The sequence below is a fragment of the Cydia fagiglandana genome, chromosome 9 (assembly GCF_963556715.1).
Source record: "Cydia fagiglandana chromosome 9, ilCydFagi1.1, whole genome shotgun sequence".
In the NCBI taxonomy this organism is placed as follows: Eukaryota; Metazoa; Arthropoda; class Insecta; order Lepidoptera; family Tortricidae; genus Cydia; species Cydia fagiglandana.
Window position 1 is genome coordinate 14021859 of NC_085940.1, and position 19818 is coordinate 14041676.

The following is a 19818-nucleotide window of genomic DNA, read 5'->3' on the forward strand; positions in this document are numbered from 1 at the left end:
TAATGATAATAGTGCACTTTTCTCATGGGCCGGAGCATATGAATGTGTTGAAATAAAAAAGCATGAATAGTAATTGTTTTATTCAAGAATGCAACTGCGCAACTTTTTGTAGCAAATCGTGTACCTCAGCGGCTGGCTCATGCGACTGCAGCGGAGCGGCTTGGGGGTCCAGACCGATGGGTATGGAGAGCTGCAGGGGGCCGGCCTCCTCGTCGCCGTAGTCGTACATGACGTCGCTCGGCGGCGACGTGAACAGCGCGTTCAGTTGTTCGAGGAGGATGCGCTCGTGCTCATCTTTGTTCACCGTTACCATCTGAAATATACAATGTTGTTGGTTATCATTTACGTTAAATAGTCTTCTTCTCAGACCGTTTTACTACACCTTCATAAGACTTAAACATCGACAGTTTAAGTAAGCAGGGATCGCTTTTCTTTTTTTGTAGAATTTTATACCGCCTTGGACTTTAGGATAATAATTTGACGGGGGAGAGGTGTTCGGTTAAGTTGTTCTAGCATTGGAAAATCCGATCATTACTTGCTTACGCCCGTTGCACTTCAGTTACCCTTCCGATGACAAACAAATTAACACAATAAGCAGAAGAGTCATAAGAATCTTATTATATCATCGTTATAATGAAAAGTCTTTGTAACAGCATAACATGAAATTTACCTGAACGCATCCGTTTCTGTCTAGCCGTTGTCCTTTAGGGCACACATAAGGCGTGATGAAGAGCGACTTTGTGATGATCCTTCTTGGCGGGGCGCTGGGGTTGCCGCTCTCAGGACTCTTGAGCCAGGAGCGCCATGCGAGTTCAGAGGCCTGCCGGTCCAGCGTGCGCGGCGCCTCCGACGTCGTCGCCATCGGCACGGCCTCCGTAGTGGCCTCAGGCTCCACTGCCGCCCCCAGCGCACAGGACGACCACAATAACGCGCACCACACGTACCACATCGCAGACACCTGCAAATTGAATGGCGACTTTTAATGTTTCTGTAACGACTGTTGATATAGGTGTAAGCATAGGTACAATACATCATCGGATCGAGTAACTGCGTATTAAAAGGCATTTTTGATACTCGGCGGCGAATGTTTTATGTCAACTTAGACATGACTGCCCATTACAAAATTTGTTTTCATGATTTCAATTAGTATTGCCATGTTACAGTTCGTTCTCTAACAATTAGGCACGTGGTTTGAAGAATTATATCAGTGGCTAATAACAACTTAAAAATGTCACGTTGCTATCGTAACCGGATTGCCCAGTGACTCCAGTGAGGAGCACTTACCGAGTCAGAGTAGATCTTATAATTACATAATAGACAGGGATCGTAGCGTCTTTTAGTTTAAGTATCTATTATTAACACATTAGGCTCCTACCGGTCGTTATCTTAATTATTATTGGCGTTATACAAAACATGAACTTGTTATTCAACAAATCAATATCGGGATTGCGATAAATAAACTTGCATTGTATTGTTCAAGGAGATGATCGATTGTGTCCAGGCGTGTGATGTCAACTGGACCAAGGCCCGGCCTCAGCCATTAGTTCAATAGCTCGAGCACGAGTGAATTGCGTATTCACTGGACCCACTTCCATTACCTAGCGCCGATTCTGTCATTAAGTCACTTTCGATTTTTGTTCGTTAGGTCTTTATGCGTAATTTAAAGCGTGTAAATATTATAGGAACGGCCCCGATGAGTTCATACTTTTTATGCTTTCTATACTTGGTGACTAAGATTAAAGTTGGAAAGGCATCTATATCGTAAGTTGCCTGATGTATTTTGGACACAAACAAAATAATCAAACATTGAAGTGTCTGTTAAGAAAGTGAAATGAAAACATCGACGCAAATTTGAATACCTTTTTTAGCGAAGGCGGAGCATTTTGCGCAAATGTGCAATAAAAAAACAGTGAACGTGTTCCAGATACCACACATCATCGACCTTGGAGCCCTTTTGTCATTCAACCAAGTGAAAGTTAATACCCTAAGATTCGCCTTCACTTTTAAAGCACTTTGAATAATGCACTTATAGTTCGATCCCATTATTAAGATGTTAAATGGTACCTAATGGAAGTCAAATTATGCCCGGTATTTCATCCATCATGGCCGATCGGATCACGACTGCAAGTACAACACCCAACAACACCTGTCTCTGCGTTGCGAGATATAAAAGGAAAACAAAACACTACAATTTCACATTATGGTGGAATGTTAATCCGGTTGCTCTTACAGGTGCTTGCTACCTTTAAATAAAATGTAAGTTGGTATGGATAATGAGCAAGAGAAAGTGAAATTACAAGTTACATTTGGAAGACCAACGTAATGACATCCTAGCCGGCACGGTTGACGGAGTTTGTTTCTATTTGCAAAAACTTTTACGATTCTACAGCGTCTAAGAAGCCAAACGTAATCGGTAATAACTTTTTTATAAGTAATTGAGTACTTAATTAATTGGGAATTATTCGCACGCGATAAATGGTAGTGTTATGCTAGTAAATAGTTAAATCAATTTCTTGGTTTTAGTCTTGAAAAGGCAACCTTACAAGGTTTAGCGGGTTGGAGTTAATTAGAAGTTGTTTCCGCTTTCCATTGTAATTGTAGAAAATGTATTAAAACAAGTATTTAAGTGTTGTTGTACTGTACCTAAGAAAAAAACCTAAAGAGGCCATCGTCGGAATAAGAACTGGGTTCAAAATATCAGTAATAAATAAATATCATCCAGATCAAATCCGTAGACGAACTAAAGTCACCGACATAGCCCACCGAATTAGCAAGCTGAAGTGGCAATGGGCAGGCCACATTGCGCGCAGAGAAGATGGCCGATGGGGTCGAAAAGTGCTCGAGTGGAGACCACGGACTAGCAAGCGCAGCGTAGGACGTCCACCCACAAGATGGACGGACGACCTTGTTAAGGCCGCCGGAAGACGCTGGATGCGGATCGCTTCCAACCGGTACGAGTGGAGGTCCAAGGGGTAGGCCTATGTTCAGCAGTGGACGTCTTATGGCTGAGATGATGATGATGATGATGATCCAGATCAATGGAAGCGTGTTCCCTAACACAAGTACTTAAAATCCACTTTTCTATACAATTAGTATGGCAGCTTGGGTAGGTACATAAGTTGGGGGCACCGACCGTATCTGATTTTGCTCGATTTAAAAGACCTCGAGGACAGGTCAATATTTTGTCACGTTTACGTTGCAATGTGCTTCATCGTCTCTATGTCAACGACTATATATTTTGTTAATTAGTAAACCATACCTAAATACCTATCATATTCTAGTTGATAATTTAAGAAATAACACAACGACATTAATGCGAAATATTCAAAATAAAACTCTTTTAGGAATCTTAACTAGGTTTAAAAATGATATCATAGAAAAACAATGAGTCATTTTTACTAACTAAACTTATTCGCAAAAGCGTAAACAAATGAACACATAGATAAAAATTACTGTTACCGTTACGTAACTATTGTGTAACTCATTACGCTAGGTGTAACATGCTAATGTGTACTACACGTGTCACTCGTCACTCTAATAATGAATTCATCGGGTCCCCTTGACCTCCGCTGTGAACATTGAACACCTTATGGCGTCCGTACAATCGGCTAATGAATTTGGTGCGCAAAACAGGGGCAGTGGCTGTTGACCCCGTCTATGGGCATCTGGCAATGATCGTTTACAGACGTACGCGGAAGCGAGAGCTGACCGCGTTTCAAGGAGTCCTTGATCCAAGCTCGGTTCACGTTATAACACCCCGCCGTGAAATACGATGCCATAATCCCGCGTTTGTATCTTTGCGTATCTATGTTTTCAATGCGGTTACGCGTCGTGAATACAACGGTTTTTGCATTAAACGCTAGTTCTTGACCATTCGTAATTTATACGAATTACACGATCCCACTGCCGTTACTAGCAATGAGAAGGTATGATAAAAAAATGACACAAATGCACCTACATACTTCTCAGCTTTCTTACGCATAGTCTGCGAGGTGACAGAACTTGTCTCAATAGGTGTGCGAACAGTGAGGGTTTAGTAGCCGAGACTGACCTAATAAATTGTTTATTGTGTTTACACTGAGCAGGCAGACGTCGGGTGTTCCACACGGATATTTGCCGCGCCGAATCCTCGAATGTTGAACCCTACCTTGACATGCATGCGAGCGCGGCGCTGCGCACAACCGAGGTGCGTCGGCACAGGGTTGCACACAAATAGCTTCCCAGTCACAAGAACTCGAGTCGAGTGCTTCTCAGAATACTTCGATGCCGGTATGAACTACTTTAGCTTTAAACCGCTGGAGATAAGGCCATCGTTAATAACACACGCCTGACTGACATCCCGCCGGTCATTAAGAAGTGTAGGCTCGGGCAGCTATTGTTTGGACATGTTCATTTAATTAATACGAATGCGTGAATCAACATCGTTTAAAGGGGTCAGCAAGGGGATTGGGCGTTCCTAACTTTCTACAGTCACGCTTGGTCTACATCGCCACCCTCCGCCAAGGACTCGCAGGTGCACACGAAAATAACGATTTTGTTAGGATATCCACGACGCGACGATTTATGACCGCGCACGAGACGGGACCCTTTTTAATTAGCGTTTCGGTCAGAATTAGGGATATCCTTGTTGTGGTGCACCTGATAATAAATAACGGTGTAGGATATGTGTTACACTCGTAGTCTATTCCGTTATTTTGAAGTCATGGGCTCCGACGTCAATTCGACTAAGTAATAAGGTTAGTTTATTTCAAACATTCCATAGGTAGTACAGTAGGTATTGACATCAAAAGTATCAAAACTCAAGATCTTTTTTTTACTTCGGCTGTATTATTTCACTATCTGCCCACGATTGACCCTATAAGTTACTTACTGACCTGATAGGTAGTGGCTTTAGGGTCAAAGATATGGCTCACTGGATCAGCAATAGCCTAATGTTTAATTTTGCCTTCAAGAGATCTAGATAATATAATTGAGTTATTCTATGTAATCAATGTATGGGAAAATGAAACAAATTAATATAGTTTTCAAACCTGTGTGACGTGATACATCTAGGTGTACTGTTTAAAATTCACCACTCTCCCCCCCCCCCCTCCACCTGACGCTCGACCCCCCCCCACCTTGAAATGTGTCCCCGTTGGTAGTTTTTTGGCATTCTCACGAAAACTATAATAGATATCAAAAAAGTGTCAAGGACAGAATTAATCCTCATTAAATTTAGAACAAAAATGGTCTTATGTGTTTTATTATAAGTTGGACGGTATTCAAGCTATAAGTACTTGTATAACCTTAAAATAACAAAATAACCATACTAGTATGACGAAATGCAGAATATCTTCAAAACGGCTAGACCGATTTTAATAAAATATACCTAAAAAATCACCGCAGTGAAGCCAGCTATCAAACAAAAGAAACTATATCAAAATCGGTTCATCCGTTTCGGCGTTACGAAGTCACAGGTAAACACAGAAATACAATTTTTTTTCAACTGCACCCAATAATTTTGTAAACCGATTAATTTTGATCAATTATTTTAATGGGATTATGTCCCTTGAAGTTTTAGCTTTACGAAAAGTTAAAAAACATGGAAAACGGCCCAGTATTTTTCAAATTATCGGCATTTTCCCGATTTGTGAGTGGTTTCGTGTTATCACGCGCACGAGTTGCCCTTGACCCCTATAAAACGGGGGGTAGGGGAGGGGTTGTTATCAGTCACTTATCAGAAGTTGACCGGTACACATATCCGCATATTTTCCCGTAAAGAAGACCTGTGAAAAATGGAAACCACTGAAGCTGAAGTCCGCCAAGTCGTCCAGCTCAGCTCCTGCAAGAGGGGCGTAGCCAACGTTCAGTAGCTGCCACGCTGAATTTAAGTCAATCTACAGTTTGCAGAGTTTACCAGAGGTTCCAACGGACTGGATCCTTTACTTCAAGACCAAGAAGCGGCCGCAAAAAGTGTACATCAGAGAGGGACGACCGCTTCATTGTCACAACATCTCTCCGAGATCGACACCTGACAAGCGTTGCCATCCAGCAGCGTCTGCGTGAGATACGAGGAGTGGCTGCCAGTGAGTGGACAATAAGAAGAAGACTTAAGAAAGCGAACTTGACACCCAGGAGGCCTGCAACGGGGCCCAGATTGCTGGCGCGACACCGTACAGCCCGAAGAGAGTTTGCAGAAAATCATATGGACTGGACCATTGAGCAATGGACCCCAGTTCTCTTCTCGGACGTGTGCAGAATATGCTTGAATGGATGTGACCGAAGAGGAAGAGTCTACAGAAGGCCAGAAGAACGGTTCGCCCAATGTTGCTTCTCCGAAAGGGTCGCCTATGGCGGTGGATCCGTAATGTTCTGGGACGACGTTTCCTACGACGCGCGAACAGAGCTGGTTTTGGTGCCTGGCGGGGGCCGTGGCGGTGGATTGACCGCTGCAAAATACATTACTGACATCCTGGAGGAACATGTTGTTCCTTATGCTGGCATTTTTGATGAGGGGTTCATCCTAATGCAGGATAATGTCATACCGCTAGGGCCACCACAGCCTACCTTCTCGAAGTGGGCATCGACACCATGGACTGGACAGCGATGAGTCCGGACCTTAACCCCATTGAAAACGTGTGGGACTACCTGAAAAGGAGGATTCGGAAGCGGAATCCTGCCCCGGCCAATGTTGAGGAGCTGAAGGGAGCCTTGCTGGAGGAGTGGGACGCTATTCCTCAAGATTTCATTAGACAATTATTTAGGTCTATGAAACGTCTTCAGCTTCAGTGGTTTCCATTTTTCACAGGTCTTCTTTACGGGAAAATATGCGGATATGTGTACCGGTCAACTTCTGATAAGTGACTGATAACAACCCCTCCCCTACCCACCGTTTTATAGGGGTCAAGGGCAACTCGTGCGCGTGATAACACGAAACCACTCACAAATCGGGAAAATGCCGATAATTTGAAAAATACTGGGCCGTTTTCCATGTTTTTTAACTTTTCGTAAAGGTAAAACTTCAAGGGACATGATCCCATTAAAATAATTGATCAAAATTAATCGGTTTACAAAATTATTGGGTGCAGTTGAAAAAAAAATTGTATTTCTGTGTTTACCTGTGACTTCGTAACGCCGAAACGGATGAACCGATTTTGATGTAGTTTCTTTTGTTTGGTAGCTGGCTTCACTGCGGTGATTTTTTAGGTATATTTTTATTTTATTAAAATCGGTCTAGCCGTTTTGAAGATATTCTGCATTTCGTCATACTAGTATGGTTATTTTGTTATTTTATTTTAAGGTTATACAAGTACTTATAGCTTGAATACCGTCCAACTTATAATAAAACACATAAGACCATTTTTGTTCTAAATTTAATGAGGATTAATTCTGTCCTTGACACTTTTTTGATATCTATTATAGTTTTCGTGAGAATGCCAAAAAACTACCAACGGGGACACATTTCAAGGTGGGGGGGGGTCGAGCGTCAGGTGGAGGGGGGGGGGGGAGAGTGGTGAATTTTAAACAGTACACCTAGACGTATCACGTCACACAGGTTTGAAAACTATATTAATTTGTTTGTCTGAAAACATATAATGACTGTATTAATATTTTACACAAAACAAACGACACGTTCGGTTTTCGGGGGTACTTACAATCGGGCCTAATATTTTAATTTAATAAGACAACTAAGTATGACATGGCTAGCATGATGTTTAGGCATAGTTTCGCAATTTCGTTCTGATCATTTCTTTGACTGTGCCGATAAGTTTGAACGTATTCCAGGCTAGGCCACATCGAACTCGGGTTGCCAAGCATAAATGTCCATTGTATGGTAATGGTCAGCGTCGAGAAAGTGCCCGCTAACTGGTTGGACACGATGTCGGCCAAATTTGCATATTAGGTAACTGACTTGTCACCTGCTCAGGATATCGATTGACAATATGGACACGTGGATCATATAGGTTCCGGATTGTTCAGAAGTAGTGATTTTCCCAGAAACGGCTTAGTATTCACGCCACCACGCTTACTGTCACGGAGGTCAGCCTGATGAGATTTATTTCCGTTGTACCTATCACGACCTTAAGTTTTGTGTGTGATCTTAATGAAGTCTGCGATCATGCTGTCAATTATTCGGCGCTGTGTATGAAATTCGATTACCACGAAACTTTCTGCAACTTGGGGTTGTTAATTTCATCTTTGTCTAAAAAAATAGCATTGCTTTTGCTTGGTCTACGTATGTGGTACTTAAGCAGTAGGTTGTTGATGAATATTTTTCTATTTTACCGACTAAATAATCGTGATATTTGGAAATATAATTGATATAAAACTCCAAAAAAGTTGTCTTGACTTGACTGCCGGAGGTCGTTCAGCCTTTTTTGCTCGAGTAAACTTGAACTCGCAAAACCGGAATTTAGCCTAAAGCCTAGTTCACACTTTTTGTTTAAATCATCTTCCTTCACTGCAATTAGTTAGGAAGGAACATTTTGTGTTCTACCGTTAAACCGTGCAGTTACTGCAATTGCTTTAACGAGTACTCGCCGGAGGCAAATAAATAGAAGTCTGGTCTTGAAACTTGTATAACTAATATGCGTAGTCTGAGACCACACTTATTGGGTAGTAAGACGCGAGTGCTTGTTGAAGCTGCGGGAATAACAGCGCAGTAGGTACCGTCTGCGATAATTTGCTAGCTGCTCATTGTCACGGCCTCTCGCGCAGCAGTAGGTACTAATGAGAATACTGCCTCCATTTCCACTAGCTGTAATATGTTATTTTCGTATAATATACCTCGGTATATAGCTCAGGAGCTTAAGTGTCAAGTTTTGGCATTTTATGTACTAAGATTCAGTCCAAAACTAACAAACTACAGGAGTACGTACGTATCTGTGTATTATGATTAGGTGGGTAGCCGGTACCTAATGTGTATTATTATGCAATAAGCTAACTTATTGTCAGTTGTCATAAGTCGCTACTGCAATACCGTGGCTATACCTATGCTACTCATCTCTCCGTTTGAGCAAGTTGTTAAGGGTCTGGATGGTCACCTTATGCTCCTGGCACAAAATAATTATTTTAAGTAAGTAACACAATGAAACATAATAAACGTCTTGGTTTTTTCTTAGGAACTCATGCAATTCTTACTTAAAACTTAGTAGGTACTTATTTAGATCTTTGATTCGACATATACGCAGATGCTACGTTTGAGCTTTGAAATGGAATTTGTATGTCGCATAAGGAATTGTAAAATCTAGTGAAGTCGAAGGAAATCGTAAATATTCTAGCCGGTCTAGTGAAAGGACGAATCAGTCATACAATATTGACGATAAATCCCTGGTGTATTCGTATCTTGAAAGCATCACGTAATTTTAGTGTCTGCTATCTATTTGGGCTCTGTAGAATTGTAGATAAAATGGAATTGATAGTTATTTAAAGCCTTAAGAAATACTTTGCTTGTAAACTTCTTCACTAGGTTAGCGCGTTACTTACGTACATAATACATGTGTATGTATAATAAAATTACCCTTTTTGTAGAAAAAAACAAGTAAGTATATTTTGAACATGATGATATAAACTGAAAAGTTAGAGTAGGTACTTACTGTGATTCATTTTATTTTCATGAAGCCCTCAAAGGACAGGTTTTTATGTCGTAGACCAATTTTATTAGCGAGAGCTCGACTCGCGCAGCTCGCGCTTGACCATATTTTTGATATTTTAACTACAATTCATATTAAAACCGTTCCGACTCTCAGAGTGTAATTAAATTGAATGCTTTGCTATACTACATCGCAGGCAGGTTACAATACGTTCTCACGGCAGAATAAAGAACGCGGGCGTGCTTGAAAGTTACGCTTCGGCCTCTTAATCATTAATAGTGATTGCAATTCGGTTTTTGCAGGTGTACGACGAGAGTGCGAGACGTTTTGTCACTCTCGTAGGCAAGTGTGTCGACCGACGGCTACCGAGAGCGACGACCTACTGACTGACTCGACACATGTGTCGTGACATTTAACATCTTCATTTTCGGCACTTTAGATCGGCTGATAATCGCGTGGACTTGTAAGGTGCATAAATTATTCTATTCCGAACACAATCTCGATATTTGTAGAGTTCAAGGTGTCTATCATAATATGCAGTCTCATGGTTATAAATTTCAACTGTCCGTTCAGAGATAGTAATCGACGTGCATACGCCGTAGTAAGTCGGAGTGCGGCGTAATACGCAGTAATGACTCTCGTTTGTGTTAGAGCAGATGCTCGTCAATGTCCAAAAACAATTTAAGCAAATGGAGCTAATCGAAGCGAGCGTGTGTGTGCCCGACCTCCGACACGCGCGGAGTGGAGACGACTGTCGTTTATTTATAAAACATTCCACTCCCTTTTATAATTTTAAAGCCATCGTTCATCATAGCGTAACATTCCGGCACAGAATTTATACCATTTTATCGACAAAACAAATAAAGCCAGCTAAGCTAATAACGCATCATAAACATTTAAAAAAAATCCCCTGAACATTACAAAGAATCGTGCAGGAAATTGTCAAAAGACCATCACTCATTAAGGGTTCATTTTACGGTCTAAATATTTAAAAGCTCTCTAAACGGAAGGATGGTCGTTGTTAATGAGTGTGCGAATACGAAGTCGCACGCATCACACCGCGACGGATGCGTTCAGAATATCGTCTTCGTATTTTTGGAAGGGAAGTCTGCTTTGACGGAAGCGCGGCGGCTGCTTTCCTCGGTGAATAACAAATAACTTGTATCAAGATTTACGCCGAGTCTCACGGCCACGGATGCACTCACCTGTTAAGTATACCTACAGTGCGTACCCACGCATCGCGAGACCTTTAAAGGTTACCTGAATGCGTTACCATAGAACTCGTTTATGTCCTCTTCGGCATTTAACTACTGAGATTTGTATTAAGTTGCCAACTGATCAAAAGTTCAGCAGTAGATACTAGGTATGAAATTGTCCGATATAGTAATAACAATCTATTGAGCACTAAATGGTAATAGTGCTTCAATCCGACTGCCTATACCTAGCTCCTAATAGCTATCTCAAGCTAAGTAGCCGTCTAGGCGTTTCGTTACTTCATATTTATCAGGTACCTACACGAATGCAATTAACCACTTCGCCTATTGCCACAGCATATGCAAAGGCCCTAAAAAGAACCGGCGAGGAAAACGGGTGAGTGAAGGAGGCTTACCTTGGGAGACGCGCGGTGCTGTGCGCCGCTCACATCATAACTGGCGTCCGTGGTGTGGCGCCGGCGCAGCCCTGCGACAAATAAATCTTCATTAAAATGATATATCACACGTCCGCAACACGTTTCGGGAACTTCTTAAGTTTGAGCCCAATGTGAGCCAACCGGCGCAATTAGCCGACTACTTGTAATCCAAGTGTATCGGTGTTAATTAAGTCGCAAGTTTACTTCGAAAAGATATAAACATATTTTAAATGTTTGAGTAACTTTCTCCCGTCAAAAGATAACGATTAAAACCCTAGCGCACCACTTTCGGTACTCCACAGTCCATACATCATGGTAACATGACCCATTTAGGGCAGCACATTTGTATCCTACAAGCTAATCAAATCAATTTATATTTCATCAATCACCGTCTAAGCGTTCTTTGAACTCGTGCGCTTTGTTGATTCCGGCGACTGCTGTTCCCTTTGAACATCCTAGAGACATGATTTGTCTGGGACGCTTTCTAGCGTGCATGATGTGATGTAACGAGTCTCGGCCGGCCGGCCGGTGCAGTGGACGCGCTGGCACACAAACTGGACGAAAGTGGACCGGCCGAGCCCAGCTCCGCACCACCGAGCCCTTTACGAGCTTTTACTTTATTGAGATTTGTTTATGATGCATATTCTATTAAGAAATTGATATATTATCGGCGTTGTGAGTTTGAAGTCAAAATTATGTCGTAGAAAGGGTGTTAATACGTAAAATTATGGGCGATATTAGACCAGATAAGTCACCTAAATATAAATAAGTATTTAGCTTCTACTAAATAAGTATATCTCTACGATAAGTTTTTAGTCCAGTCGATTTAACCGAAGAGCGTTTACAGCACACATTTCAAACGAACGCATCAATGATAAAAGGCACAAAGAATAACCCGTACAAAGAGATTAACTGTCATTTAGTAGACAAAGCCAGTGTCAATATTGGTTTGTATGGGCGGTAAACACGCCGCGTCTCGGGCGACCGACTCCCGAGAATCCGACTATACCCATTCGATACTCAAGCTGCTATAGACTTGATTGTTACAGGAACAAAGCCTATGCGGTTAGGGATCCCTAGCACTCTTAATTAAAATTATATTTAAGATGCCGGGGTGTTTCGGATCTTCCTACTCTTCCTAGCTAAGTTCCTAGTAGGTAGCAATACCTCTGCAATATTAATTCTACAAACTTTTAAGTAAGTAGGTATCTCTTTTGGCAGTGGTCGTATGGTCATCGTTGTTGTTTTGTTGTTGTATTTTTCTGCTGCTGCCGTGCTCCTCGATACGAATGGTTGTGATTAAATATATAGGTATCTATACTCACACATGCTTATCTTAGTACTTATTTGCCCACTATGCAGTATGTACAGTGAGCTGCAAAATTGCATGGAGAAATTATGAATGAATTCATTGATAAATTCGCCATGCTGATAATACTCGTACCTACATTAATTGGCCATTTGAGAGTTCGGTCGGAAATTGAATCGATGGTTTCGGTTTAAATTGCTACGCATGCATGACATGGACGGAGGAAATGAACATAGTAAGTGTCTATTGTTTAACAACATCCTTGGCAATCAATCAACACTTACTCGTACTTTATGACAAAAAATCGAGTGACTGACTAGCTAAAAGAGTACCTCTATGAAGCAATGCTCAGAATAATGTGATCAGGGCTTATGCTCGGTCTTTTAATTAGCGTTTGCTGGACATTTTCATTAAACCTGGCTGGAACCGGATAGTATCGGGTTCTTATTGTGTAGAGTCAAAGGGAATGCACAATAGGGAAGAATATCTACTATTACGTATATTTACGAATATTTACGTATTTAGATGAAATCTCCTGTGAACTGGAACTATTTTGGTACTTGACAACAGAAGCCGTGTCCATACGTTCCTTTATTCGGTTTAGGTTGGAACGGTCGGATAGATTATAAATTTTGGGCGTAAAAAAAACCTACGCTCAGACTTTTTGAACACGTATAAAATAATCAAGTAAAATATAATATTAATTACTTCCATAGTTTTGAATAATTTTACGGTTTAGACTCACTTGTTTCGAAACAAGTCGCGCGAGTGACTAAAAAAAAACAAATGAGTCTAAACCGTAAAATTATTCAATGTTAGTATGTTTCACATCACAACAGTTTAAATTCGATTACTTCCATAGTTTTTTAAAGTCTAAGCGGGTGCCAAGTTCATAACATTATTATACAATAGTTTAAAATTTGTAACTTTTCGTATAAGTAACCATTCAGTCCCACAAGGCAAGTAGCGGTAGTTGTCATAATATAAATAAAAACGCAAATTGTTCGCGTTTGCAATAACAGTACAATGATTCCCAGCTAGCTATCAGCCGTGAAAGCAAAACATCGTGCCTCTTTGTTTCTAAACATTGTGTGCAAATTTCTGTCGATAAAAGCAAATACGCGTACACAACCGCGGATGCCCTGTTTGTTATGCGTTTTGTAAACAGTTTACGCATTTTTGAGGTCTGCAATAAGGTCTCAAATGTGTCATATTGACAGCACTGCAGGCATTAGGTACAACAATCTTGCAGAAGACAGTGACCCTTTCCACGGAAAGAACAGTTTATAGAGTGGAATAGCTGGTACATTAGTAGCTTCGATTTAGTACCTAGTTATTAATAGCTATGATTAGTGATTTGATTACCCATTATAATATAGTGTGTTTAGGTATAATCTACTCTCTATATCTTGTGCATAGGAAGTAGGAACATAGGGTCCCCTGCCTGCTATACGGCCACGGCCAGGGAACGATAGGTACACTAGCATTATAAATCTCATATTATTAGTACTGTTGGGTAGGTAGGTAACTACTTGTTATTCTCCAACAATACCCACTAACATGCGACTCCTAAAAGTCCTAAAATGAGGCATTCCAAGAGAATGCCGCTTACGAAAAGGCATTATTCTTACTTCTGCAAATGCTGAGAAAGCAATATCGAGTCTGGTACATTATATCAATGAAAGTAGATATTGTACGGAACTAGGTGATATTTAGTACGAGTTTTCACACCCAATAGGTATCATGAATGAGAAGAAGTAGGTAGTAGTTAAAGTTTATGATCCAAGCGTCGCAAGTGAACGTTCACGATTTAGTCACGTACGTTAATAATTACGTGAAGAATTATCATTGAAACATTTTATTATATGGAAACTAGCACATGTGTCACTTTTAGATACTAACCCCCTTATTCATAAACGTTTACTAAAATTGACAAGCCGATAACAATAGTTTGTCCCTTTCCGACTTATTAGTATGATGGAAAGGGACAAACGATTATTATCGGCTTGTCAACTTTAGTAAACGTTTATGAATAAGGGGGTTAGTAAAGAAAATGAGGAATGGGAGAGATCTGTTTGTTATAAAACTAGTCCGGTTGCTAGTAAAACAAGGCCGTTTCTGAACCTGTTGTTTTATTTAGCATCAATAAAAATACTAGGTTTTTAGGTACTTAAGTAAAAAACAGTATACGCAGAACAGGGTTGTGTTTTATAAAACACCTTATTCTGAGTTTAAACTAAACTAAACGGATGTTTGAAAAGGCTCAATTTCTATCATATATGAAACCCCTTTTACCTACATATATTTTCAAAAACATGACAATTATTATTTGGTTTCATACATACGATTTGGGTGGCAAATAGAGTTGATAAGCGCTATCATAAAAAATAAACAATTAGGTAGTTCAATGTTATCTATGGTTACGAGAGCAAAGGGTTAACAGATTTTATACATCGGCGCGTGACTATCAACTAGTAGGTAATATTCCGAACACTCCGACTGTAAAATGAATTTTCTGCGAAGGATTTCTCGCGAGGTTACAAGTCCAGTAGACAAAAATGATGTTACAATGTTCGAAGGGCCTAAAACCTGCAGGGTGCATGTGACACTCCCTAAATTTAAAAGCGCCCATTAATAGCAGGCGGATTACATTCCATTCGCATGTTTGGCCTTCACCGGGGTTAAAAAAATTAGATACGTACTGTATCCTAGTTCTTCTGAATAATACGAGTTATTAGTAATAATCTGGGACTTTAATACCCGTTTAATCTTGTAAATTCATATTACTTAAGAGGAGGGTAAAGCAAAATCAATCAACGGCAAATGCCATGTAAAAAATCACACGGAAACTAAACGGGCAAAACCTTAAAATTGGCTCAATACAATAGATAAAAATCACAGAAAAATTCTTATTTTTCAACTGAAAATAAAGTTGTAAGTATAGGTAGAGCGTTACTCTGCAAACTATAACAGCGTAAATGATAGTATAAACTATGTTGCTAGACTGATATTGCTGCGGGCGAGGAATGTAGGAAACAGAAGTTTACTTTTAGAGTTTTGATGAGGTTTTGACGGTACCCACGCGATTGGTCAACTCTTCTGTCGCTGTCATATCTTTTGTTCCTTTCTATTTACTGGCTTCCCAACTCCTTATAATTGACGTGATATTCCTATGCATCTTGTTCCCTATTGGGAATATTTGGCAATACAAAATGGAACAGCATTCCCAGGACCGCACAACATAAGATATTACTCACTGCATTACGCACTCTACAGCCTTACGACTTACGAGTACAAACATTAAATTTCAGATTGTTATTATTTATTACTGTAGATAACAATATAGATAAACGAAAGGTTACAATAAAATTGCAATCAACTTGTATTAAGTGCCACAATTATGTTCTTCAAAGTTGATTTCTAGTTTAATTGGAACCTATGCTGGCCTCAAAACAGTATCTCTAGCCTTGTTTATAATGCTACCTAATTACAACTACCTACTTTCGTCAGTTCTAGTAAAGAAGATAAGTACTTAATAGTTGTATAGTACGATAGTACGTAATTATCGGCTAGCACAGTCGATCGGTATCGAACGTGAACTTGGTTATTTTCCTAATTAGGTATTTATTAGACATTGTTTTTGTTCTTTGATCGATATTTCGAAGACAAACATATCAATGCCAAAATAATAAGATGAAACCAATTAATACGATTTTGCGTGTCATACGGTTTGTTCTGTTAACGTTACAATCTGTGATTTTTATACAGAATTATTTAAGTTAAGTAAGTAAGTATGTATGAACCTATGTTGTCTTCAATACTATACATATATGCTGCCCTCCTAAGCTAAAAAGCGGTATTTGCATAAAATTTTCATCATTGAAAATACGTCCTTCCCTCCTAAGCTAAAAGGACGTATTTTCAATGAAAATTTTATGCAACTACCGCTTTTTAGCTTAGGAGGGCAGTATGGGCCATAGGATATGTATGGTTTTTCCCTATTCGTTCACGCGATCGCGTAATTAATTACGTTTTTAATGCGGTCATCTACCTATATCACTTTAACCTAAAAGGGATATGCGTGACGTATTTTTGTGGTGCGTTTAACAACACTATTTTCCTCCTGACGCCTGACGTAGAGTGCAATAACTATTTTTTAATATCTTTAAATTGTGTAATACCTTATAAGTAAGATCCGTGTATCGGTGTAGTTAGGTTGAATCAATTAAGATAGCATAATATACAGTAGGTATGGAATATCTCGACAAATAGGTAACTACCGTATTTTTCTGCCTTTGAAAATATAACGTTATTAACATAGGTTGCCTTAGTAATTATAGCTATGAAGTAGGTATAGGTATAAAAAGGGCGGATTAAGCGAAACAAACATTACTTAAGTATTTCAGAGGCTTGACCAATGAATTCGATTCGATTTGGGTTTGCACATGACCGACGCAGTGACTTACCTCCGATAAGAGCACTTCCATAAATCATAATTTAAAAATCTAAGTGTCGAATAAATAATTGAAATTGGTATATATTTTACTTATTTATTTAATCGTATGGCATGCATGATTAGGCAATCAGAGAACAGCTTTGAGGTTGTTAAGCCAGGCAACTACGTCGGGTGTCAGGGCATCCAGATCCTCAGCTGGGCCAGGATAGGAGTGAAGAGGGCAGCGCCGTAATGTGTATATATTTTACTACACGTTTAACTATTATGAAATCTTCAAAATAATGACGTGTTCGTTACACAAAATGTCATATATATCTTACCTACCAAGTATTTGGGTACGATAACGCAACAGGTGACTTCAGCAGTGTTACTAATCAATTTACATAGTATAATATGAGTTCTGCGAATGGTCGATGATGATGAATATGTATAGGCATCAAATTTCTATGATTTATTAATATAAAATGTAGAGATGCATCGGATAGTCTTTTGGCCGGATACCGGATATTCGGCCTGCCCATCGGACGAATATCCGGTATCCGGCCGCCGAATATTCGGCGGCGGAAGTATACCTACATTTCGGTATTTCAGGTGCGCATTGTGCAGGTTTTGATATATAATTTTAATTTGACCTGTTTCCTATTGAACATTCGCGCGGACTTATTTCTAGGTCCAAAATGAGTGCGCGTGCAAAGTGGAATGTTTAAATTGTTTTATAATAATAAACGAGTACGATTATCACCGTGACTGTTTCTTGAATCTTATTTTGTTTACTCTGAAATGAAGCAATCAAGGTCACTATCCGGTATCCGGCCGCTTATTAAAATATAGGCCGGATAGGCCGGATGCCGGATAGTAACCGAATATCCGGTGCATCTCTAAAAAAATGCACATAAACCCTGAGTGGCATTCACCTCGTCCGACGCGAAATTGAAACATAAGATGATGCACCATACGATCCGATAAAGAATTTAAGGTGCCTCGCCAAGATGCCAATTGTTTGCTCCGTAGCGAACGATACGCTAATGTCTCTTGAGGAGTGTTATAGAGATATTACAGTTTTGTTCGCTACGGCGCAAATGATTTGCATTTTGGCCAGGCCTTTTGGTGCTCATAGATTTAAAAAAAAACGTTAACCTAAGCTAACAAAGATCTAAGATCAACCGAGTGCAGCTCTCATGTAATATAATTAGAAAAATTGTTTTCATTTTCCGTTACGGTTTCCGTTTTGACAGGAGTCAAGACATGATAAATAAGAAGCAGAGGCGCCCTTTGCAATCAAGATTGGGTGCATGCAACGCAACATAGTCGCGGGCCGCTCGCAAATTGTGAAGTTGATCGAGCCTTGTGTTTACCTTACACAGCGTGACGAGCGTGGTCCTAGCTTAAACTAAAACTAGTCAGTTAACTATTCATGAAAGTTGCTCCTGCGACAGGAATGCCAACTGGCGCCGCGCCTAGGGTTACCAGATACTGTTTTATAGGCACCGGATACAGTCCTCGATTCTTTTGCATAAGTCCTGAATTAACGGACCAAATGAAAAAATCTGCAATTCAATTGAAACCTCATTCCGAATTTATAACCCTCAAAATTCTGGCTAAGAAATGTAGGTACTTATATACAGAAAGATGGTCATTTTTGCCTTAGGTATAGTTTGTCAAGGGATCAAAAATTGGTAATAAGAAGAAGGGGTTCATAGAGATGTTTGTTGTGTTTGATATAGACTGCTAACTTTAGGGTTCCCCTAGATATGTCGACGCGGAATCGGCAAAATACGATAGGAAAAAGCTTTATGTCCGCGCAATAAGAGCGAAAAAGTCGTCGTTTGGCTCGGCTCGCGACGGCCGACGACGCCGGACGCGTCGACCGGTTTTTCGCTCTTATTGCGCGGACATAAAGCTTTTTCCTATCGGCTTTTGCCGAATGCGCGTCGATATATTTGGGGAGACCCTTACACAAAGGCTTTAACTTTACTTGGCGTTATGAATGCATGTAGGTATATAGGTACTATATACTAATAGGGATACTCGACATAGGCATGAAAACTTAGCGTGGTGCGACTCTAAATCAAATGTGACATTGACTTTTCCATAACTGTAATAACTTTCATACCTTTTTATGTTAAAATTTTTCGACAACTTTTAACAGTGTTTGTATTAAATGTAAGTACAAATATTAAAGTCAGTTTTTCTAATTTTGTTGACCAAATAATTCTGTAATCAGGTCGTAACCCGTTAATGACATTTCCTTTCAGGTCAGGAAAATTAGTGAAATCTGGTAACCCTATCCGCGCCGTGCCCATGCGATTTACTGCCTACTCGCGTCGTCTGTGTACGTTGTTATACGTTGTTTTTGAGCTATCCGACGATCTAACCGTAGCCTATTCTTAGAATACCTATGCTGCCCGATAGTTTTTGTTGTCTTGGCAATTATTTCCGAGACTTCAATATTTATATCATTTATATGTAAGCAAGTGCAAGCATATTCATAATATTAGAGATGTTTGTTTGACGATATTTACATTTATAATTCTAGTAATTACTGTATTTCGAAATGTTTAATCTTCAAAATATCTTACGTCTGCGTCGATTATTCTATTTCTCCAAACTATAAGTAGGTGAATGATATAAAACATTAAATTTGTTCCAAATTACGTAGGTATATGTGCACTATAGAGGTTTGTACACTATAGATAGGTAGGTATATTTTTTTCAAGTTTCCAAGGGCCATTTAAATAAAGTTCGATATACCACCATAATCATAGAAATGTGTTGTTTATATTGGCCTTTCCAAATATATTTGTGACGTGTATAATTGTATATTGGCATGGTTAAATATACTGGGGTTTCA

The 19818-nt window shown here is 39.8% G+C and overlaps 1 protein-coding gene across 1 annotated transcript in view; it reads right to left on the bottom strand.

Moving 5' to 3' along the window:
- LOC134667427 (uncharacterized) overlaps positions 1-19818 on the bottom strand; it is a 48271-nt gene that overhangs the window by 3881 nt on the left and 24572 nt on the right. The window contains exons 2-4 of the mRNA XM_063524831.1: positions 11182-11252; positions 671-958; positions 125-313 (exon numbers count right to left, since the gene is read on the bottom strand). Of these exons, the coding sequence (XP_063380901.1) occupies positions 125-313; positions 671-949 (468 nt within the window). The 5' untranslated portion in view covers positions 950-958; positions 11182-11252. The remainder of the gene's footprint in view (positions 1-124; positions 314-670; positions 959-11181; positions 11253-19818) is intronic.